General features: G+C 43.2%; 2 protein-coding genes across 4 annotated transcripts in view; one reads left to right on the top strand and one right to left on the bottom strand.

Moving 5' to 3' along the window:
- Positions 1-7,771: 7,771 nt before the first annotated feature.
- lactb (lactamase, beta) lies at positions 7,772-12,439 on the bottom strand. 3 transcript variants are annotated; one of them, XM_084334769.1, is made up of 6 exons: positions 11,985-12,439; positions 11,816-11,882; positions 11,226-11,416; positions 9,767-10,082; positions 8,994-9,159; positions 7,772-8,418 (listed from the first exon to the last, which is right to left on the bottom strand). In XM_084334769.1, the coding sequence occupies exons 1-6, from the start codon at positions 12,381-12,383 to the stop codon at positions 7,893-7,895; spliced, it is 1,665 nt and encodes a 554-aa protein (XP_084190895.1). In that variant the 5' UTR covers positions 12,384-12,439; the 3' UTR covers positions 7,772-7,892. The 3 variants fall into 3 exon arrangements, with proteins under 3 accessions (XP_084190895.1, XP_084190896.1, XP_084190897.1); XM_084334770.1 differs by having other exon boundaries at positions 11,997-12,439; XM_084334771.1 differs by lacking the exon at positions 11,985-12,439 and having other exon boundaries at positions 11,345-11,416; positions 11,816-11,831.
- Positions 12,440-12,744: 305 nt separating this feature from the next.
- Positions 12,745-24,813, top strand: part of pdp2 (putative pyruvate dehydrogenase phosphatase isoenzyme 2) — a 28,603-nt gene continuing 16,534 nt past the window's right edge. Inside the window, exons 1-4 of the mRNA XM_084334822.1 lie at positions 12,745-12,843; positions 13,604-13,752; positions 21,026-21,208; positions 24,244-24,363. Of these exons, the coding sequence (XP_084190948.1) occupies positions 13,675-13,752; positions 21,026-21,208; positions 24,244-24,363 (381 nt within the window). The 5' untranslated portion in view covers positions 12,745-12,843; positions 13,604-13,674. The remainder of the gene's footprint in view (positions 12,844-13,603; positions 13,753-21,025; positions 21,209-24,243; positions 24,364-24,813) is intronic.

The following is a 24,813-nucleotide window of genomic DNA, read 5'->3' as shown; positions in this document are numbered from 1 at the left end:
AAGAAGGGAGATCCCCCCTTGAATGGCCCTTCTAAGGTTTCTCTCCTCCACACTGCCTGTGGAGCTTTTTTCCCTATTGTTAGGTTTTAGTGAGTTTTTCCTTACCTTCGCGTGGGGTATGTCTGGGAGTGCTTGCATTCTTTCATTTATTTGCATTCATCTAAAAAATGTTTGGACCCTATGGTGTTCTTGTTCTGTTCTTGACTTATTGTTATGTTGTCTTCTTGACTTGTTTAAAGAAGACCTGTACGGCCCATGGGGACATTAACGTGTGTTGTCGGGCCCTATAAATAAATTTGATTTGATTTGAAATAAATTTGATTTAAGTGCGTTATGAAGTGTTAGAAAGACTCTCCAACAGCCTGTGTTTTGCTAATAGCTGTTTGGTCAGAAACATTCCTGTTCCTGTTCATCTTGGAGCCTTGTTGAATGACCTGGTTCAAATACAGTTGTCTCGAGGCCAAATTAAACCACATGCACACGTTAAAGTTATCAAGTTTTGTTTTATTTGTCACATATAAGGTACATGTACTGTACATTACAGTGCAATGCTTGGTTCTGTATGAGCCTCCTGAGATTGTGCTTCATACAGTAAAAAAAAATAATAATAAAGACCAAACGCTACAAAATATGCAATATACAAAACTAAAGTACAAAATGCAAAAATGAGGTAGAGATGTAGTGCAAGTCTTTTAGAAATAAATTTATAAAATGGGTCTAAAAAAGTGTCTAGATTGAATGTTAACACTTTAATCGCCATGGGTTAAATTCATAATTTACCATCCCTCGCCAGCTCTATTTGTCTATGGAGAAGTTCCCCTTCTTTGCAGGGCTATAACTTTTTAAATTCTATTGCTACATTGCCATTATTATGGCCCATTCAATGTCCTATATGTATTGTTCAGGGTGTAGCAACGTTAAACTTTTTCATTCACATATTCATACTAAAATATGGTCTAAGTATAAGTATGTTTTTATCGTTTTCTGCAGCTTTCTTCAGAACGTGATTTATAGCCCTAAATGCATTATATTGATGATCAAATACAGTTTGGTAGGAATCTGTGCGAGATGAAAAATTTCAACTGGACGTACTTCTAGAATGATCTACGTATGATCTGATGATGACCGGATGGGCGGGGGATCGTTTATAATTCCGTGGGCAGCGTTAGATGATTCATCCAGAGTGGGTCATATGTTCATCATAGCAGTTTATATGGAATACGTTAGAAAATAACGCTGAATCTTACCGTATGTTCCTCGCGCCGTTGGACGATCAGCGTGGAGTAGACCGTTTTCGATTATGGGATGTTGATCCTGATGAACCATTTCCAGGTTGTATAATACTATATACGTCCAAATAACGTTGTTTATTGAGTTAGGGCGAGCGATTGATCATCCAGTTTGTTGAGATGGAGTCCGGCTACCGATCGCGAGTGCCCGGAGCACATATGGATGAGCACTTCCTGTTTGGCGCGCCCCTCCCTCTCCACCAGATGGCGCTCTCGAACCGTTAGACAGTTGAGTGGAGCTCACCAGTACATCTCAGGGCTCCGGAAAGGAAATATGATTTCGATGACAGATTTTTGAAATATTGACATCAAATACGAGTTACGGTGTCTTCGGCAGAATGAGCATGGCTAGGAATGATGTCTTAACTCGTCCCCGGCGATCATAGTGTTAAAGGTGAGTGTGTGGATGGGTTAGTGTTGCATGGAGTCATTGAGCATTTTAGAAGCAGAAACCGACTGATGGCCTGCGGATAGAAGCTCCTTTTGAGTACTGGCCATGAGACTCTGTAGTGCTTGCCTGACTGCAGCAGTGTAAAGAGGCAGTAGTTTGGGTTGACTATTCTCTTAGCCTTGGCCCTGCAACGTCTGGTGTAAATGTCCTGGAGTGTCTCAAACCCTGCCCCTTTTCTTGATCCTCCAATCACAGCTGTCGCTTTGTTTGTGCGAGGAAGTCAGAGGTAAGCGACAGCTGTGATTGGAGGATCAAGAAAAGAGGGCAGGGTTTTGAGACAGGTCCAGTGCGTTCGGCTGATTGAGCCACTCTGCAGTCTGCTGCGGTCATATGCGGTGCTATTCCCAAACCAGGAGGTGATGTTACAGTCAGTCAGTCAGGATGCTCTCTATTGTGCACGAGTAGAAGTTCTTTAAGATCTCTCTATGAATTGAAAATGGGGGACCCTGATGTAAACAAGACAAACATCTTTCTCTGGTCTGCATCCCCTTGTGTATTGAGCCGTACTGTATTGTACCCATTCTGCAATCTGTTATAAATAAAGTTTTCATTCATTCAAGATCTTCTGACTCACCTTGAACTTCCTAAGGAAGTAGAGGCGCTGCCGTGCCTGCTTCACTACACTGTATGTGTGTGGTCTATGTCAAGTCCTGTAGTAGAATAGTTTTAGCTACTAGTATACTGGTATCCTACTAAAGGGCTGTTAAAGTGGAGACCGTCATTAGTGTTTTGACAGGTTTCATATCGAGACTGCGAGGAGACCTGTAGAGTGTCCAATATAGTCTGAAAATGGCACTTTGAGTGTAATATATGTGGCTTTGAGGGCTAGTTTGTACTACACAGCTTTTGCTTCGATGATACTTGGTTGTTGAATGAGATGTCTTCACGTGTTAGGTTTGACATAGGTTTCATGCAACACACTTTGACTTATGCAGTCAGTCTCCAATGTATTGTGTGCATGGCTACTAGACAGTCTAATCCAGGGGTCAGCAACCTTTTTGACATGGAGTGCCTGTTTGAAATATAGTTGTAACTAGTGTGCCTCAACAATATTCCATGCATCGTACATTTATTGTCTCATAATCAGGTCTTTTTAATGATAATTTTTACATTATTACATCAATATTGTTATTATTAACAATATTATTATGATAGGGCTGGGCGATATGGCCTAAATATGATAGCACGATATTTTCTGACCTTTCGGCGATACACGATACGCATCACGATGTTTTTCTTTTTTTCCCCAAACAATTCATTATGAGGCTTACCAAGACAGTATTTGAGTTTGCAAGCTAACATTAAAGACAAAATAAAATACCCATGCATTTAGCATTTTTATATATTAGATTTAGATTATTGGATTATTAGATTATATATTGCATATATTTAGCAATGAGATATTATATGATTTAGAATCAGATATGAAATATGATGAATTGAAAATGGGGGACCCTGATGTAAACAAGACGAAAGTCTTTCTCTGGTCTGCATCCTCCAGTCCACTGTTGACTGTTGTTGTATTGAGCTGTACTGTATTGTACCCATGCTGCAATCTGTTAATAACGTTTTCATTCATTCAGACCGCAAACAGAATCATTTTGATTGACTGTCGCGTCTGCCAATTACGTCACACCGCTAGCACCCGCCCTGCTGTTCTTAGCACCAATCGGCAAGCGCGTATTCATTTTTTACTTCCGCCATTGGAGAGCTCAATGACAACAACAATGGCAGCGGTAGCTCGCCGCGGCCGACGTTTAGCTTTTAGCTCCGCAGAATGACTAAACGACTGGAGGCATAATGATTTTACTGCAACGGATGTTATAATAAAAGCCTTTCCATACATCTGTCTGATTGAAAACTTTATTAACAGACCGCAGAATGGGCACAACTGAGTCAGCACGGGCTGAGATATGAACGACTAATGCTTGCTATATCTAGGTCGACCTCGGACGTTGCTATGTAAATACGCTGATGTTATTGAAAGTGTAACTATATAACGTTAATGCCACAAAACGAATGCCTTTGTTATCATAAGTAGTAACTTTTGATGCAGTAGTGTGTGTGTGGGGCGGCGCTGTTCAAAAGTGTCAACGTGTGGACCAGATTGACGCGACACAAGCCTCTTGGGCAAAACATCACGATATCCACGATACGTTTAAAAAGTGTATCGTTAATGAACTGTACCCGATATTTATATAATATCGTCATATCGCCCAGCCCTAGCGGTATCTTCCCAATTGAGCTCAGAGAGAGTCTGCAACACTAACCTGAGGCTCGATTGATGAAATATGAAAATATGAATTGAAATCGCCAAAAAAAAAAAAATACGACAAACAAATGCTATATAGCGTTGGCGGCACTCAACGGTCGGCATGAACTAACGACAAAACGTGTTGCTGGCACTCAAAGTGTTAATGATTGCTATGATTCACGCTCTTTCAAGGCAGCCCATCAACAAAAGGTAATACAAAATAGGTTGTTACAGTTTGTAGAGATATGCCTTCAATGCAAAATGCCCTTCTCAGGGAGAGTAGCTTGAACCACTAGTGTAATCAGTAAACAAACTGTAATCTCATTCGCCAGTGGGGTTAGTTTATTTTTAGAAATACAGCGGCAATGCTGCCACCTAGTGGCAAGACATTAAATGGCAAGTTGTTAAAATATATAATCAAATCGACAGCCATGTAAAATATTGCATTATTACAGAGATAACAGACAGACAAATTTAAAAACTGTATCAAAATGGGACTCCTTAAAAATGTGTCTTCTCATATAAACCCGCCCCTACCTGAACCCTAACGTTAAACTCATTGGACCTCTCGCCCGTCTTAAACCACCCATTGGACGCGGTACATGAGATACCAAGCTTTTAGTGAATCCTGTATCAAAATATGCAAGATCAAGTGATATTGATCTTCTACAGTGCATGTAGAAGATCAGTGCAATGAAACCTATCGATGGCATCGATCCTATCGGATTCTTTTTTAGAAAGTGTTGTTTTCGTGTTTTTTCTTGCAGAATGCTATTCTTTAACTCATTGACTGCCGGGGATTAGCCATGGCCCTGTGGTCGCATTGCCACGCTTTAAAAGATAGGACTGAGTAACCTTGTTTGTAGAGCTATAACTATATTCTATATTATAGCTATGGATACAATACTAGTATGGCCCATTTGACATCACCCATCTATCGTTCAATATGTGAAAAATAATGAATTTTTCCATCCATACGTTCCCGTGTTATACCGTGGTGAATATAAGTATGGTTTTAGAGCGGTCTAGGTTTAGGGTAATTCATGAAATGCTGAGATAAAGCCCTATACGTCGATTCCACTATAGACATTGCCATTTCTTGCCTGTATACGCTATTCTCCTGAAATCAAATCTATATCATAGGTATTATGTCCCATCATGAATGCATGAAAGGGGGGGGGGGGGTCGTTTCTGATTATTTGATTGTCAGTAATGGCATTCGCATTGAACACTAAAAACGCTTATCAGCCCGATCGGTGTAAAAGCATTGCAGGATCAAGCTAAAATTGACGTCAGATCATTCTTACCCGTGATCGGGAGTATTCCAAAAATAATATTCCAATTGTTTGATCGCCATCTGGTATATCCAATGTCCATTTGGCCCACGGCATAATCCACCACAACTAGGGATGCTCGATATTGGCTTTTTTACCGATACCGATATACCGATATTGTCCAACTCTTAATTTCCGATACCGATATCAACCGATATATGCAGGGTTCCCCCCCCCCCCCCAGGTAATTAACATTACATATCTCTTGTTGTGGAATTAACACAACATTATGCATACTTTTGACAATAAATAAAATCAGAATTTGTTCTTACTTGCTTGCCTGGGTAAATAAAGGTTATAGAAATGTTAAAAAAAATTTAATAAATTGAAAACCGATAGATATTTTCCGATATCACATTTTAATGCCGATATCGGCCAATAATATCGGTAGGCCGATAATATCGGACATCCCTAACCACAACATATGGATTGGGGTTATTTGACACGCTTCGATGGAACCAGCAGAACGGCTGCCCTCGCCCGACAAGGAAACATGAAACCGGAGACGTTTGGCCGTCCCACAGAGAAAGATACAAGGGTATAAAGGGTGCTCGATAGCTTGATGCGGCGGTATTGCACTTTTACATTCTCAGGCTGATTCCCCATGTTAACCCCGAGTCCGTGTGCCTGTAATGAATAGAAATGTTGAATAAAAGAAATAATGATCAAATAACGAGTACCGTACTTTTCGGACTATAAGCCGCGGCTTTTTTCCCCATTTTTCAACCCTGCTGCTTATATAACGGTGCGGCTTATATGTGGACAAACCCGAAAATCTAAATATTGCTTTTTTTACTGCATTGAAATGTTATTTATCTGTTCCCTTATTTGCTAAACTTAATACAACTTGTAAATGAGTTAATGTTATTTGTCCGACAGTATTGTGTCCCAATGGGAGTCATTCTCTGTAGAGGTGGGAACTTAAAGCTCAATATAAGAACGGCCATGCACCACCACTCACAGAATCGAGAAAGAGCAATCAATCTGTCAATCCTTTCCGTGTCCGGGCCGGGTGAGGTTTCCCGTGTTGAGTCAAATTAAGCCGCAGGCTCCACTCCTTACATATGGTAATTAAACATTAAAACACATGCGGCTTATAGTCCAGTGCGGCTTATATATGTACACATCATTCAATTTAGCTGCTGCGGCTTATAGTCAGGTGCGGCTTATAGTGCGAAAAGTACGGTATACTCGTTGTTGGTGTTCAACGATTAGCGCCCAATAATGAGTATACTCGTCGTTGGCAGTGAATGAGTTAAGGATACCCAATACAATACAGTACACTGTTTTTGGACTATTACTATATTATGTGTTAATAATTAGGGCTGCAACTAATGACTAATTTGGTAGTCGACTAATCTGCCGATTATTTTTTCGATTAGTCGACTAATCGAAAACCAATGTAAACAACAACAACATTTTTTTTTAATTTTTTTTTAATTACCTATCTTTGTGAAAGTGGCTTCTCAGCTCTGGTCCAGCTGAAGACAGAGCAGAGGAACAGATTGGACATTGAGCATGACCTCAGAGTTGCTTGTCTACCATCACCCCAGACTGAGACTCTTGTCAGGACCAAACAACAACATCATAACATGATGATCCCATAGCAAATTAAAATAATGACTCATGAAACATTTGAATTTGGATCTTTAAGCCACTTTAAATGAAAATGTATTTGAAGAACAATACAGCAATCACTCATAACAAGATAAATAAATTAAATAATACAAATTAAAGTGGAAGTGTACTTTAAATAACTTTTGTTTGCTGTGTGTGAGAGGAGTCCGTGTGTGTGTGTATGTGTGTGTGTCTTACTCTGATCGCTGTGTGAGTGAGAGGAGTGTGTGTACTGTGTAATTTGTGTGTGTCTTACTCTGATCGCTGTGTGAGTGAGAGGTGTGTACTGTGTAATTTGTGTATGTGTGTGTGTCTTACTCTGATCGCTGTGTGTGAGTGAGAGGAGTGTGAATGTGTGTGTGTCTTACTCTGATCGCTGTGTGTGAGAGAGAGGAGTGTGAATGTGTGTGTGTCTTACTCTGATCGCTGTGTGTGAGTGAGAGGAGTGTGTATGTGTGTGTGTCTTACTTTGATCGCTGTGTGTGAGTGAGAGGAGTGTGTATGTGTGTGTCTTACTCTGATCGCTGTGTGTGAGTGAGAGGAGTGCGTGTGTAATGTATTGTGTGTCTAGTCTGATCATCTCCTGCAGGGGAACAATGTTTTCAATGTCCAAAATTTGCTATGGGATCATCATGTTATGATGTTGTCTGGAACCCTGAGAAGCCACTCTCACAAAGATAGGTAGTGCACAAAAAAAAAAAAAAAAAAAAAAAATTAAATAAATATTTTTTTTTTTTTTTTTATGACTAATCGACGCAACAATTTCTCGTCGACGATTTTTTATAATCGACGTCGTCGATTATGTCGACTAATCGTTGCAGCCCTATTAATAATACTATTAGTGCAGATACGAGGTTTCTCCCCAAAAAAAAATGTCCATGCAGATCAGAGGTGTTGTTCTTTGGCCATCATCATGGAGTTTCTCTATTGTAAACAGCATAATACACTTATATGCTTCTGACTCTGTCGAACTCATGGGCGATCTTCAGCGCTGTGCCGTTGAGTCCCACAGACTGCATGTTGGTAATGATGGTTACCACTACCCCCCGCGGGGAGGCGGGACTCTGTCCTCGGGCCTGAGGGGTCTCATCGCTGGGCAACACCAGGAGAACGCTGCTCGCCCCTACGGCGCCCCCTGTGTGTGAGACATAGTGCCTGCGTCTCCTGCACTGGCCGTACTTGTGCAGCTTCTCCACCACCAGCCAGCCCTGGGCGTACAGTCCGTCCTTGTCCCAGCTGGCCTCCGTCCGGTCCGCCGGGGCCCACAGATCCCGGGCAGTTTGGGGTCTGAGGAAGCCGGGCAGCAGGCCTGCGGTGTCTGTCAGGTGGGCCAGCTGGTAGCTGTAGAGTAGGGCGTTGCCGAACAGCAGCAGGTCTCCCACCGTGGAAAGAAATCCACCTCCGGCCCACTTGTAGGAGTTGTCCACGTACGGGCAGTTCACAACGCGCCCCCTCTTGTTGAGATGGTAAGACCTGAGAGACGCACAATCTGTATTTAAAATGCAGGCTACTCAAAGAAAAAAATTGTTTCTGCACTATTCCTTTCTATTCTAATTAAATTGACCTGTCCCAAGCCCTGCTATAAACAGCTGGTGGGGGTGTGGGGAGACATTGGGGTCTCTGGTCACATGACCTTCTATAGCGACTTGCAGTAGGAGGGGCAAGATGAACAGCCTGTTTATAAAACTTAAAGCTGAGACAGAACTTGGAGGACGACCAGACCAGACCAGGACATATTGGGTGAAACTAACCTCTCTTCTGTTTCCCGTTGTGTTTAGGCTGCTTTAACAGTTGAGTTGGGTATCAATTAATTCAGTCTCTTCAATCACTGATTTGTTGTTTAGCATGTCATAAAGTCATGGCCTTATTATAGTAAAATGTTCATAAAATATGAAGTGATTACATTTGAATACGATCAAGAGGAAAGTAGTTTGTGCATCTATTTTATACGCATCACCTGCCCTTTTTTCTTAATCCTCCAATCACAACCGTTGTTTTTGAGGCCAATAGAATGCTATAGATCTGAGCGGAGCTCGGCCACTGGTTACCTAGAGCGGTGATAAATGATGGGGTCATTCTCGTCTGGCACCGTGTTGAGCATGCCCAGTTCCCGGAACATGTTCATCATGTGATCCAGGAAGCGCTGGCCGGCAGCTCGTTCCAGAACAGCGCTGAGCAGGGTGAAGGCGTGGGTGGAGTACAGGAAGGTGGTGCCTGCAAATGATGAAAGACGAGTCCCATTATGACATAAGACACAATCATAGGAAATAGAGATGGGCATTGATTTTCAAATAATTTTCATTAAATTATAAAAAAAATCAAATAGTTTATGTCTAATTAGTCCCGCCACAGTTGTATATATGTAATTTGTCAAGTAACTGGTCAAGTATATTATTATACTTATTGTTATGTGTCTTGTAAGCCCATATGGGCTGGGCATACACCTATATGTAAGACACGAAAATAAAAAACATCAAATCAAATCAAATCATGTATAATGAACAAAAAAAAGAAAAGTAATTAAAAAGATTTTTTTTTTTTTTTAATATAAAGTTTGCCAATAGGGATGTATCAGTAGTATTGGCAGTGGTAGTAGTCGTAATAGTAATCCACTATTTTTTTATTTTCTAAAAAATAAACCAGTTCAACACAGGTAACCACTTTTGCTTCATTTCTTTGATGGCTCAAATGTATGCTCTAGTCCAGTGGTTGGCATGAGCGGGTCGGAGGTTCACCCCCCATAGTCTCTGAAAATCCTGTGGGAAACACTGATATCATGTTAACTGACGTACCTCAACTAGCAAGCAAGTTTGTTCCTCACCAGGTTTGAAAACAAGAGGGTCGTCCTTGAATAAGTCCAAGGCCTGGATGACGCTCTCAAAGCTGTCTTTCAGGTAGTATTCCTCCTGCTCAAACTCCTTTTTCCTCAGAGGTTGCTTGGCATCCTTCCCCTTGGCATTGTCATCTTCCGTCTTGGCCGCCTTCTCTTTACTCTCAGTCACGCTCTTCTCCTCTTTCGCCACCGGCTTCAAGGGCCGCCTGGCTTTCTCCCTGTCCTCCCTCACCTTCTTACCGTCTTTCTCATAATGTCGTAGGCCACTCAGGTGGGAGAGAATCATACGAGGGGTTATTGTGACCTGAAAGACAGGCATGGAGAACATAACGTGCATTGAGATCTCGGTGAGCTCCGCAAAAGAGGAAGATAGATGGGATAATTGTGCAAGATGTACAGTACACTATGGATTACGTTCACATAGTGAACGTAATTTCACTACTGCTTGAACTGCTGCGGTCAGGCAAGCGATACCGGAGTCTCAAGGCGAGCACAGAAAGACTCAGAAGAAGCTTCTATCCCCAGGCCATCAGGCTGCTAAACGAACAATGAACACTACACAACAACAACCACCAAACGCACATAGCACACACATCCACACGCACACACTCACTTTAAACAAACGCACTGTAGCACCCACTCCACACACTTTATAGCACACACCCACTTTAAACAAACACACTGTAGCACCCACTCCCCACACTTTATATTTATTGATGAAGGATTGCACTACAACTCGTACACCTTACTGTAAATTGTACCTAAATTGTACCTCATCCCATTTCTGCTTTGCACTATATAGTACTGTACATTAGTACACTGCATAGTATTGTATATTATATGGTAACTCAGAACATTGTACATATGTCTATACCGAACACTGTGACCTCATTTTCTTCTTCTAAATTACATGCTATACTATGTTATTTGATACTATCTTGTCTTAGCACAGTCTCTGGAGCGTAACAGTAAGAAGCATTTTGTATGAAAGTATTCTGTACTTCTGTATGACAACTATTAAAGAAACTTGAACTTGAAACACTTCAAGCCTTAATGCTCAATTCTGATTTATTGCTCAGAGCCAATATCAGATTGCAGTGTGAACTGGTCACACTCCTGAACTGACCTGCATGTTCAAATGAACAATAATGATGATGGACATGAACATGGAGGACACTGAAGTCACCATTTATGGTTTAATTTACAAGTTGAATGCAGTAGAGGCCAGCTAATTAAAACAAATCAGACCTGTATCTGATTTAAGACCACATATGAAAGTGGCCAAAATCTGAATAAAAAAAGATCAGATTCCATGTGATTTGTACCGTTCACAAAAAAACAGATCCGAGTCACATATGAGCAAAATAATAATCCGATTTGGGCCACATTTGCCTACAGTGTGAACATAGCCTATGACTGTATGGTTGTTATGATGCTGATGACATACATCTTCTCCATCAAACTGCTTTTTGGGGAACTCTGGAACATATTTCTGGACCGCTACATCAAGGTCTAGTTTCCCCTCCTCACACAGGCGTGCAGCAGCTGCGGTTGTGAGCGGCTTACTGATACTGGCGATACGCATCACTGTGTGTGGAGTGCAGGGCACGCGGTTCTCCAAATCAGCATAGCCAAGCCCTGTAACACATTAATAAGAATAATATTATGAAGGCATACATTCAACATTTGAAGATACACACCTCTTCAAACAATAGAAAAAACTACAAAAAAAAACGAAAAAGAAGACAAACCTGTACTATTATGTACCTTACTTCTATGCTACTATACTTATACTACTACCTATCATGATAATTATGTCTATACTACTATGCACTCAGAGTGTAACACTCAAGTTCAACATTATTTGACGAACAATGCCACTGACTGCCAGAGATATTCATGTACCCCTCCTGGTGACTTGTTTTTCACAATTTGTAAGTCGCTTTGGATAAGAGTGTCAGCTAAATGACTAAATGTAAATGCAAGATGTTTTCAAACTAAACTATGTCATGGCTGACCAGGCAGACAGACACACACCTTCACACCAGACTTGACAGCCATCCACAGAAACAGCTACCACTAGCCCCGGGGCTCCAACCTCATCCTGACAACAGAAGAAAGACATCTGTGAAAACTGAGCCGATAATGAAACCTTGCAGAGGGTGTGAATATTATTAAAAAAAAACAACAGAAAAACTATGTATACCTTTGTGCCTACCTTTATCCGCACAGCAAGATCTCTGCTAACTTTAATGGCAGCAGCATATCGTTCAGTCCGGTTTTCATCCGTTATTTTATCATCGCATGTATAACTGTGAGCTACATCAGTATGATACTTCAGTGCTAAAGCTAAAACTATCCCGGCGCCGATTCCGTAAATCCAAAACATGGATTTGGAATGATAGTTGAAAGCTGAGTAACCTGTATTTCTGACATACTGTCTCTGCTGCTGGAACAAAACAAACGTCCATTGTTGCTTGGCTCGCGCTCCAGCTCGCGGTGTCAACAAAGACGCACTACGCACGTGCGTAGGCACGGGCAGCTTTGGACAATATTTATTACACTTGGCACATAACCGGATTGGTAATAATAATAACCGTGACATTGTCAACAAACGTTGCTCTTTTGCTACCTAAAAATATCTCACGCCAAATAGCCTCTTTCCTGGCAGACAGAAAACTGCCCGTCGATAACAAGTGACTTCCTGTGAGCGTTCCTGTCCCAGAGTCAGACAAAACTAAGCAATTCATAATTCAGACGGACAGACTAATCTATAGTTTACATTTGTATGTGGCAATAAATCTCATTCTGATTCTGAATACATAGTCCAAAATGGTATCCCCATTTAGACACTGGCAGGGAATTCATCCCAAGTATACGGACTAGTATAACGCCTTTATTTTGAAAAACGTCGGCCCGGAAGTTGTATTCTTATTCCTGCTGGCTTGTAAAGTTGCGGGTCGGAAGAAGAAGAAGAAGAAGAAGAAGAAGAAGAAGAAGAAGAAGAAGAAGAAGAAGAAGAAGAAGAAGAAACCCGGCTGTCACTCATTTCATTCAACAAAAAGGTACGTTATGTTTCAACGTCTCGTGCCACTTTTCGTGCACGGGCACGCGGACAGTGTATGATGAAGGCTGGCCAAGGTTTACAATCAGAATGTTTGTAGCTCCATTTCGGCTCCACCACAATTAGCTAACGTTAGCTTGCTAACGCTGCCCGGGAAATGTTAGCTAACTGCAAACCTGTTCGTTTGTTAAGTGGATTAGTAGTGGTGCCAGTTTACTAGTTGCCAGCTAGATTGGTCTAACGTTAAGTTAGTTTGACCAAAGTGACGGCACGTAACGTTAAAAAAGCAGTGACGTTAGCTCGCAGTGCTAACCAGTGCCAGCTACGTTGATTGGTAACATTAATAACCACTGATGATCATACGAGGAGATGCGCCCAGTCGAAATAATATTAAAGTTACTTTCAGACTCTTTCGTTTAACCTTTAACCCCCTGATGCATAACATGGGTCAAAACCTGACAAAGTTACCCGAGCGAATTATTTAGCTTGTGTACATTCTGCATTCCCTTAACAATTGTGTGTATTGAGCCGTACTGTATTGTACCCATTCTGCAATCTGTTAAATAAAGTTCATTCATTCATTCATTCATTCAGCTATCAAATAATATTGAACATTAACAGGTTAATCTTTGACCCATGTTGTTGTGCATCAAATGGTTTCTAAATGTGTGCATCGGAGGATTTAATCTAGAGATCCTCCCACATGTATTTCTAAGCGTCCCTCTCTCTCTCTCTCTCTCTCTCTCTCTCTCTCCTCCCAGGCAGCAGCGTGGCGGTCAGCCGGGTGACGGACTACGTCAGGAGAGCTCTCAGCAGTCTCACTGCCACGGAGATGTCTGGACGTGTGTGCGCCAGCATCCTACACAGAGCCTCAAGCACACTGACGTTTCCCTCTGCCGTCTACCCCCAGGTTATTGATATCATTTGATTGATTGGTTTGATGTACTATTACCTACTTGTTCAGTCTCTATACCGATATCTGGGCTTTGGGTATCGGCCGATATTGAGTACAGATCCGATTCCATTACTTGTAATGAACAGTGTATGGTGACTATCCAAAACATACTGCAGTCACCGAGAGACTAACGCGGGGAAATAATGGTACCTGCCAGACGCGCCGCTCGCCACATAACCACGGATCCAGGATACTGTGTTTGGTTAGTTTATTGTAGTTAAAACAGTTCATATAGTATCATAAAATAGAATGAGTCACGGTTTGATTCATCATAGTGTAGCGTACGTGCGGTCAGCAAAGTGTGACTTCCCCGTTCACCCCCTCATTGTTACTGTTTTCGAAACCCGCAGGTGAACAGCTGACTTTACTACTACGACACCACGTGACCCATTTGTGAATGACGTGATCAATGACGTGACCCTAACAACCCGAATTGTGTATACCTGTCACCAACAATCCGGCCCCTAATTATTACATAATCTCATTTCACAGTAATAATTACCAATACTTCAATTAATATAAAACACCACAATACAAATTTCATTCCAATTTTTTGTCTTTTTTTCCCGATTTTTTTTTGTGCGCAAGGAGTTCATAGTTCATACATAAGGTCTTGATATAAGGTCTTGATACTCTTCTTAAATCAACCAAAGTCAAGTCAATTCAAACGTCAGTCACGAAAAAGTCAAAATAATCCAAAATCATGAGAAAGAAACAAAGCCTTCATGACTGTCGACTCCTGAAGAAGGCAAATCTTTGTCACAGGTCTATAGGGAAAGCTGCGGGTCCGCGTCTTAATCCAGACCTTTCGCACAGGTCCGATCTTGTCTGGCATCGTCTCTGTAATCCTCCCAATGATTCAGGAATTCCGTGGTGCGGAATCGTCCATTATTGAGCACTATGTCATCGGGGATGAAGTTCCGCTTGATCCTTGTTCTGTCGTTCCTGTAATTGTGGCAGGTATGTGAGATGTCTACTGTTGAGAATTGATTCCACTTCGTGGAGTACTGTCTGGAGTCCCTCCTCATCCTCTTCTCTCTATACCATCCTCCTCTCCTCTCCTCCTCCATCCTCCTCTCTGTCCTCTCTTCCTCCTCCTCTTGCCATCCTCTCCTCTCTTTCTCCTCCTCTCCTCCTTTCTCCATGTGCTGCTCTCTCAGCTTCTGCAAGTCGATTCTGAAACTGTTCAATGGATCCATATCTCTGAGACACCACGTCACTGAGGCTGCGTTGTTCTCTCTCCGCCTGCTCTTTCATCCTCTTCAAATTCTTCCTCAACCAACCAACACCTCCATCATTCAATACTGAGGCTTTATGCGCTGCAGTACCAGTCTTATGCACTGGGGGAAGATCACTCCCTCCATCTTTCCAGTACGGGTTCAACTCCAGCTTATGCAGACCAGCCTGTTGGATGGCCTCTGCTTTGGCTTTCTCCTCCTCGTGTCTCTTCTTCTCCCTTTTGATCTTTTTTGACCTTTTCTTCTTCTTGGTCTTGAAGATGGTCTCCTGCTGTATCTGATGAAGACGTTGGTCGAGCTCTGGGAGGAGCCATGTGTTCTCTCCTCTCTGAATCTTTAACTCCTGCTTGGCCTCGTCGATCACCTCCTGATGAATTTTACGTTTATACTCCATCTTATTGGTGCTGCTCGAGCTTTCAGAACTAGCTCCGAACGCTGCCATGACACTGTCGTCTCCTCCAACTGGTCCATTTACAGTCCATCCAAGCATCGTATTGACTGCATATGGCCCTCCATTCACACTTCGGATGACTTCCAGTGGTTCTAAGGCTCTGGGAACGTTCAGACCAATCAACATCTCCACGTCTGCATCTATCTGTGGCAGATAGACATGCTTCAGATGAGGCCATTTTTCCAGATCTTGCTGTTGTGGGATGTTACCTCGATTGACAGGCATTTGATGTTGTGCAAAGATTTTTGGTATTTTACAGTATCGGTCACCGTCCAATCCAGCGACTTCCAAGTCAGATGTAGTGCAACTGTCAACCACCTTTTCTTGACCCATGGTATGTAGAAGGATCCTTGTTTTACTCCCAGATAGTCCCAGTTTATCCATCAGCCCCATTGTGCAGAAGGACGCTGAGCTCCCTGGGTCTAGAAAGGCATAGGTTTCCACTGACCTTTGACCTGTGCTTGATCTAACCTTAACTGGTACGATGGCAAGCTTGCAATCTTGGTCACCGGCCCCAGTAAGGCCACCGGTATGGATCTCGACTAGAGTTCTGTCCACTGCTCTGTCTGAGTTGCTCCTGCCTTTCTCTGCATCTCCATTCTCCTTAGAGTGGATGTGAAGCAAACTGGGGTGGCGTGAGCCACATGTCCTGCAAAACAGACGTTCCCTGCACTCTCTGCTGATGTGCCCAGTGCACAAGCATCCAAAGCAAACTCTATTCTCCTTCAGGAACTCCATCTTCTTGCTGTGAGCTCTCCTCTCCAGTAGAGTACATGACTCCAGTGTGTGTCCACCCTCTTTGCAGAAAAGGCAAGTCTCCTCACATCCATCCTTAACTCTGTTTTCCCAATGAGCATCTCTTTCAATTGTGGAGAACGTTGTGGCAAAACTACTCCCTCTAGCCTGAAGACGAGGCACAGGTCTAGCTCTGCCACTTTCCTTGAAAGCCCCCGTCATTGGAGCATCTTGTATGTCTCCAAATACAGGGTCTGTAGCGATTCTCGCTTCCCGCTCAATAAAAATCACTATCTGTGAACGTAGCACGACAGATATTCGCGATCAGTGGAAGGGTAAGGGGTCGGGTGAGAGTAGGGGGGAGGAGAGTGGGGGAGAAGGGAAGAAAGTGCGGGACGATAGCTCAAGTGGAAGAAACGATGGTGACATGAAGGGGAGTGACAACAAGTGGTGGGAATTGATGAGCCTTGACGAGCTGAAGACGCGTGACGACGGGTGGGAATTGTTGAGCCTTGACGAGTATAACTCGGTCTTGGCGAGAATGTCGTCGCGAGCTAAAAAGGAGCTGCAAGCAAGGAGCGACAGCGATGGGGGTGAGAATAGCCAGGGCAAAGAGTCGGGTGGTGACGGAATGGAGTATAGTGGGGAGGAGAGGGAGAGTGAGAAAGAAGAGATTGAGAGGGAGGTGTGGGAAACGGCGGGGAAGAAGAGGAAGAAACAGACGGAGAGGAACGACAGCGATGTTTCAAGTTCAAGTTCAAGTTTCTTTAATAGTTGTCATACAGAAGTACAGAATACTTTTGTACAAAATGCTTCTTACTGTTGCGCTCCAGAGACTGTGCATGACAAGATAAGTATGAAATAAAAACATAGTAAAAATAGTAAAAATTAGAAGTAAAAAAAAAAGAGGTCACAGTGTTCAGTTTAGACATATGTACAATGTTCGTAGACGTAGTTACCATACAATATACAATACTGTGCAGTGTACTAATATACAATACTATATAGTGCAAGGCATAAATGGACGAGGTGCAGTTTAGGTACTGGGGGTGAGAGTAGCCAGGGCAAGGGGTCGGGTGGTGCCGTGGAGAGTAGGGGGGAGGAGAGTGGGGAAGAAGGGGGGAAGAGGAAGAAAGCGAGGGACGATAGCTCAAGTGGGCCGGGAGGCGAGGGTGCTGGAAATGATGTGGCAAAAGAGGAAGTGATTCATATAGTGGTCAGGCTTGAGGGGGAGAGGGGAGAGGGGAAAGTAGGTAGGCTTGAGTGGCCCAAACTCATTGCCGAGCAATTAGGGGAGGTAAAGTACGCGAGAGTTTTGTGGGATGGGAATCTGGCTGTAGGGTGTGGTAGTGAGGGGCAGGTGGAGAGGGCTAGGAAGATGGGGAGCATTGGTGGGGTGGGTATAAGTAGGGTGGCAAGAGTAGGGGAGGGGGGATGTAAGGGGGTGATAGCTGGGGTACCGGTCGAGGTTACAGTAGAGCAGCTGGTGGAAAAGCTAAAGGAGAACGGGCGTAATGGCATAGTTAAGAGTGCAGAAAGGATGAAGAGGGGAGCAGAGAGGGCAGTGACTGAGACGGTAGTGATTACGTTTGAGGGTGGGGTTGTTCCTAGGGAGGTGTTTGTAGGATGTATAGGGTTAGGGCATTTGTCCAGAATCCTCTTAGGTGCTATAGGTGCCAGGAGTTTGGCCATATAGCTACCACGTGTAGGAAGGGGCTGAGGTGCGCTAGGTGTGGCGGGGAACATGAATATGGGAAGTGTGGAGAGGGAGTGAAGCCGAAGTGCTGTAGTTGTGGTGGGGAGCATAGTGTAGCGTTTAGGGGGTGTGAGGTGATGAAGAAGGAGGTCGCGGTTCGGAGAGTGAGAAGGGAGGGTAAGTTGTCGTATGCTGAGGCGGTTAGCAGGGTAGGACAGGGCAGCCAAGAAAGGGTGCTGGGGGTGGAAGGAGGGCATGTGGCAGAGAGGGTAGAGCAGGTGGAAAGAGAGAGGGGAAGGGAGGAGAAATGAGGTATTGTGGCCTTCATGGTAGGGGTAGTTACTGGTATGGCAGAGGCTAAGGGTAAAACAGCGATGGTGAAGATGATTGTTAGGATAGCGGTTCAACATCTGGGATTGGAAGGTCTGGGCAGGGAGGAGGTGTATAGCGAATTGGCTGAGGGGGCTGAGAGGGACAAAGCAGCCCAGAATAAGATCGCAGGGGGCAAGGAGGGTCCCGCGGAGGGGGGCTCAGACAGGAAGTAGCAGCATTAGCTGCACTCCAATGGACAATGTAGTTGATGACGGGGTCCAGTAGAAGGAGAAAAAGACGGTGAAGAAGGAGAAGAAGAAGAGCCCATAAAAAGAATTGCGGAGGGCAGTAATACGCCACGATGCGTCTACACTGCCGGAAATTCAAATAAGAAGAAGAAGAAGAAGCCAGTTCTTTCTCCTCGACCTCCGAACCAGCAACATCACCCAGACGGACCGGACTAATCAACCGACTGGAAGCCGCAAGTCTCCACCAGCATCCCGGAGCAGTCCAGACCACCCATCACCAAGCGTGCTCAGCTGGATAGATACCCGATGGCGAGCCAACCCCGGAACATTTGATATACCTCCAGACTAATGCCAGCCTGATGTGAATACCCCTGATGCTCAACTAGTGCTCAACTATTGCTACACCACTAGTCCGGTAGGATTGAACTGAACGAGACTACAAGGACTTCCAAGGGAGTCGATCCCGTTCCTCTTGTGTTATTTTGATATTGTATTTTGTATTTGATTTGATTTAACTTGATATATGGATACAGATATTCTCCTATAAGAATTAGAGGGTAAATGCTACCATTGTATGATGTTATAATAGAACCTTCTAGAACATAGAATCTTCTAGACTGTTTGTGGTGATGTCATAATAGAACCTTCTAGAGGACATCTCGGTAATAGCCGAATCACTTCCTGTAAAGAAAACGAGTTTAAAGGGCCAATTCACCTAATAAGGTATTTGCATTCCCTGATAAACTAATATAGAGTTACCGATGATAACCTCAGAGACGTCTGAACGAACCCCAATGTGTTGATCCAATCGACCTAGGCCTTGATATCCTAACCCTCCTGCAAGGAGAGGTTACTGATCTAATCTAAAAGGGATACTTCAAAGCATAATTTGTACTTTACGTACGTATGTATTATTACTGTTTATCTAGCGCGCTTTTAATTAAAACACCGGTTATTGTTATAACTCTGCCTCTGGTCTACTATTCTTTTAATTGTGCATATTACTCCTTGTTGCATTCGAACCTAGAACTGTGCCCGTGGCAAACAGCTGTTACTGTTATTAACACAAGTGCTACAAGTGACCCTGGGTTCCAGATTCATAACTAGCATAGGAACATAAATAGTTAATGTTAGTAGGTAAGAACTTTCTAGACAGTAAAACATTCTAGGCCCAGACTCTCCAAAACCCCATAGGATTGTGATAATGTAGTCCTGGGATAATATGCACAGGGACGTGCATTAGGATAGAAGGGGAGAATGTAACCCAGGGTTCAGATTCATAATTATCAAAGGAACATAAATAGTTCCTGTTTATCTCTGAGCTACCACTTCCTGTTTTACCATGAGGTCCCACTTCCTGTATATAGAATGTAAACCAGCGTATGATGTCATGATAGAAGGTTCTGGAACCTTTGTGATGTCATCCTATGATGTCATATAGAACATTCCGGAACATCTTGGTTTCATATAAATACAGCTAGCTCTCAAGAAGCCAGTTCTCTTTCTCCTCGACCTCCGAACCAGCAACATCACCCAGACGGACCGGACTAACCAACCGACTGGAAGCCGCAAGTCTCCACCAGCATCCCGGAGCAGTCCAGACCACCCATCACCAAGCGTGCTCAGCTGGATAGATACCCGATGGCGAGCCAACCCCGGAACATTTGATATACCTCCAGACTAATGCCAGCCTGATGTGAATACCCCTGATGCTCAACTAGTGCACAACTATTGCTACACCACTAGTCCGGTAGGATTGAACTGAACGAGACTACAAGGACTTCCAAGGGAGTCGATCCCGTTCATCTTGTGTTATTTTGATATTGTATTTTGTATTTGATTTGATTTAACTTGATATATGGATACAGATATTCTCCTATACGAATTAGAGGGTAAATGCTACCATTGTATGATGTTATAATAGAACCTTCTAGAACATAGAAACTTCTAGACTGTTTGTGGTGACGTCATAATAGAACCTTCTAGAGGACATCTCGGTAATAGCCGAATCACTTCCTGTAAAGAAAACGAGTTTAAAGGGCCAATTCACCTAATAAGGTATTTGCATTCCCTGATAAACTAATATAGAGTTACCGATGATAACCTCAGAGACGTCTGAACGAACCCCAATGTGTTGATCCAATCGGCCTTGATATCGACCTAACCCTCCCGCAAGGAGAGGTTACTGACCTAATCTAAAAGGGATACTTCAAAGCATAATTTGTACTTTACGTACGTATGTATTATTACTGTTTATCTAGCGCGCTTTTAATTAAAACACCGGTTATTGTTATAACTCTGCCTCTGGTCTACTATTCTTTTAATTGTGCATATTACTCCTTGTCGCATTCGAACCTAGAACTGTGCCCGTGGCAAACAGCTGTTACTGTTATTAACACAAGTGCTACACCTACTCTTACCAGTATATATTATATATAAAAGAGGCTGTCTTTTATTGCTTTTACTGTGATGACCAAAAGCCAACGATTGCAATGTTGCCACTCCATTCTTATTTAGGTATTCATGACTACTGTTTTGTGTCAACCAGTATGCCCTCACAGGTGTCTACCCTTCCTCTAATTGGCCCCTGCTGCAGCGGCCGGGCTTCTCCTTGAGCGGTAACATAATGGGATCTGGGTCTCGGGGCGGGCGCTCCCTTTCCACCCATCAGGATTTAGACTTCCAGCTCAGCCGTGTCCAGATTAACAGCATTCTGCGAGCCAGTGAGCAGGTAATGGACATGATGTCCCGCAATGGGAGGGGGAAAAGACATTAAACGCCACGCCAAAGCCTACACCTGACACATTACCACTATCTGTATTAAAGGGGAACTTTTTTGGAAATTAGCTTATTTAACATCTTCCCTGGAGTTAGACAAGAAGATGCAGTGCCTTACAGTGTATTGCAAGGTCTGACATTGACCAAACTTGATATGCATGACCTTGGTGGGCTCTAGGTCAACTCCTGAAAAGGGGGTCAATGTCAGACTTTGCAATCAAAAGTTAGGGGGCTAATAACCCTTGCCATAATTTCAGTGCGCCCCCTAACTTTTGATTGCAAAGTCTGACATTGACCCCCTTTTCAGGAGTTGACCTAGAGCCCACCAAGGTCATGCATATCAAGTTTGGTCAATGTCAGACCTTGCAATACACTGTAAGGCACTGTAAGGCTACTGTCCTGCCTCACTTCCAGTGATGAAGCTAAGCTATGCTAACGGAGCGTCTATTCCCAAAGCTAAAATGCACGCACAGAGACAAAAAAGGTATGCATCTTCTTGTCTAACTCCAGGGAAGATGTTAAATAAGCTAATTTCCAAAAAAAGTGGAGTTCCCCTTTAAGCTTTGGAATTGTAGGACAGCTGGAGAAGCAATGGGATGAGTTAGGGAAAGAGAATAAGATGACTGAAGTGTTAAACTAGTGAATAGCAGGACCACAGAATTCTTTATTTATTACATTTCATTACATTTCTTTCTCAATTTTCTTTATTTTAATATTATTTCATAAATGTATGTATGTTTTGTTTATAATGATCAATACAAATATTATTGAAAAGAAAAAACACGATCAGTATGGATGGGTTGGATACAGGGAACACATGCAGTAATGTTGATACCGGGGAAGGGAAAATGCTTCTTTGTCCAATTTACATGTGTGTAAGTAAAATATACTACTAAATATACAGTCACTGTTGGCTGACGACACGCTCAGCGTATCTAGTCTACAGAAAATCTGGACAAGCATACAGTGAGTTTGCTGTACAGCATCAACCATTTAAGTGAAGTTGTATTAGGGGGGCTGGGCGATAGAAGATATCAACATATTTCCCTTAGTCTTGGTTAGGGGTGTGGACATTTCTCGATTCTAAGATGCATCATGATGCAGACGTGGACGATTCTGCATTGATGCAGTGACATAAAAGCTAGTTTTTTTGCTAGCGTTTATGTTCTTTTACAATGTAGTGCTTTGGGATTTGCTCCACAACTATAAAGCGCCCTACAAATCAAATATATTATTATTATTATTATTGTTATTGTTATTATTATTATTTTTTCTCCCTTCAATTCTCCCCTCCCCTGTCTCGAACGTTGCTAGACTATGCCTCCCACTGGTCGGCTGCAGTGAGGACCAAGCCTTGCATCACATGTCCCCTCCGGTACACGAGGAGGCAGCTGTCGCATCTTTTCACCTGTACAGTGCGATCTCTCAGTGGCGAGGAGTAGCGCGTGGGAGGCTCACACTGCCCCCGATGCCTCCTGATTCTGCTGTACAGGCGCACCAACCGACCTGTAGGAGTCGCTGTCCACAACGTCCAATCCCCACCCACCAGCTTTCCCACCCCTAACACTGCCAATTGTGTTAGTATGAACGAGCAGCCAAGCTGGTAGCAACGCCGAATAAACCCAGCATCTCCTGCGTTGGTGGCGAGCGCCTTGCCCACTACGCCACTTAGACGCCCTATTTATTATTATTATTATTATTATTATTATTATTATTATTATTATTATTGTATTATTAAAGCTAGTGCTCTGGTCATGCATCGACTCAACTCATAGAAAATACAGCATCAGGCTATTCTAAAAGTATTGATACTAATACTGATACTAATAAAAAGAGTATTGAACCATTTTTAACAGCTGGGTATCGAGATACCTTTCTAGTATCTGTATCATGCAACACTAGTAAAGACATTTATTTTGACATTCTGATTTAAGAACTTTCTAAATAAAAGTGAATGTATCTGACTGCTTGTCAAGTCAAGTCGGTTTTATTTGTATAGCACATTTACAAATGACTAAAAGCCAAACCAAAGTGCTTATATGTGTGTATATATATATATATATATATATATATATATTGTGGATGACGGTTTAACAGAAAAATCCATACCTTTGCATGGATCCATGACTGTATACTTTCATATTCAGTAGACCTCCCACTAGCCCTAAGTTGTATGAATGAATATTTTATTTTCATGTCATGTCCGACGACCCATCCCTTACAGGATTATAAGACACCAAAAACAATTATTTAATATAACTTTCACTTCCAAAGGTTTGTAAGTTACACCATGCACACCATCAGAGGCCAAAATAAATACATCACATACCGTAATTCCTCTAATAGTGACCGGTATTCAAATACAAGCCGGGTCTCTATTAATGGCCGGGTGCGCTCTTGAGCTAAGCAATTATAAGCCGGCCTCCTAATACAAGCCGGGTTACTAATATACTGAGCTGCATACTGAGCGAGTTACTTGATTTCACTTTGAAAACGTTGAAATGACCAGTGACCACCTGTAATTGCACTGTTTACTATTTCATACAGTACTTGGTTTCAATAAATGAACCCAGTACATCTTACTGGGTTCAAACTGACACAAAATGTTGATTTATTCATTATGATCCGTTTGAAAATTTGAAATATAGGCCTCCCTCTTATACAGGCCTCCTCCTAATACAAGCCTGGTACCCGCTACAGTTGAAACAAATACAAGCCGGGGTTACTATTAGAGGAATTACGGTATATGTTATTTTTGTACGTTTATCCCAAGCTATCTCTAAATATTCTGCAAGTGCAAAATACCCTGTGATAAAAAATCCATTTGAGTCTTTCTGCATCACTCAACCACTTTAACTCAAGGTTTTTACACCTGTCAAATAACTTTTGACACAACTCATAATATAATGGACAATAAAACATCAAATGAAAACTCATTCTCAATATTACATACATTGTATGTATGTTCTATGTCTCTGTGGTTCTCAGGCTGTGTCTATACCAGAGTTCGATGGCAGAGGACTCAGTGCTGTGAGGTGGTTCGAGAGCAACCAACTACCTGCCAACACTCCTAATGAAGACCGTCGCAGCGCGGCCACCTGCCTCCAGGTCTGCCTCTACCTCACCACCTCCTCACTGCATATGGAAACATCAGGGGTTTCCCCAGGGTTTACAAACAAGGTGGTGCTCAGTCGCAACCAGGGGGTGGTCTGGAGGGGGGCTGTGCCTCAACCAGGGGGTGGTCTGGAGGGGGGCTGTGCCTCAACCAGGGGGTGGTCTGGAGGGGGACTGTGCCTCAACCAGGGGGTGGTCTGGAGGGGGGCTGTGCCTCAACCAGGGGGTGGTCTGGAGGGGGGCTGTGCCTCAACCAGGGGGTGGTCTGGAGGGGGACTTTCTCAACCAGGGGGTGGTCTGGAGGGGCACTGTCTCAACCAGGGGGTGGTCTGGAGGGGGTCTGTGGCTCAACCAGGGGGTGGTCTGGAAGGGGACTGTCTCAACCAGGGGGTGGTCTGGAGGGGGGCTGTGGAGGGGAGGGGCGCTGTGGCTCAACCAGGGGGT

Source organism: Notolepis coatsorum (genome assembly GCF_963971535.1).
Source record: "Notolepis coatsorum genome assembly, chromosome: 18".
NCBI lineage: Eukaryota > Metazoa > Chordata > Actinopteri > Aulopiformes > Paralepididae > Notolepis > Notolepis coatsorum.
This window is presented reverse-complemented; position numbering and strand designations above follow the sequence as displayed.

Coding starts and splice junctions, on each gene's coding strand:
- lactb (XM_084334769.1), bottom strand. CDS start 12,383: ATGTCACGGTTATTATTATTACCAATCCGGTTATGTGCCAAGTGTAAT. Junction 11,883..11,984: donor GGATAAAGGTAGGCACAAAG/GTATACATAGTT, acceptor TTCTGTTGTCAG/GATGAGGTTGGAGCCCCGGG. Junction 10,083..11,225: donor AGCAGTTTGATGGAGAAGAT/GTATGTCATCAG, acceptor CCTGTCTTTCAG/GTCACAATAACCCCTCGTAT.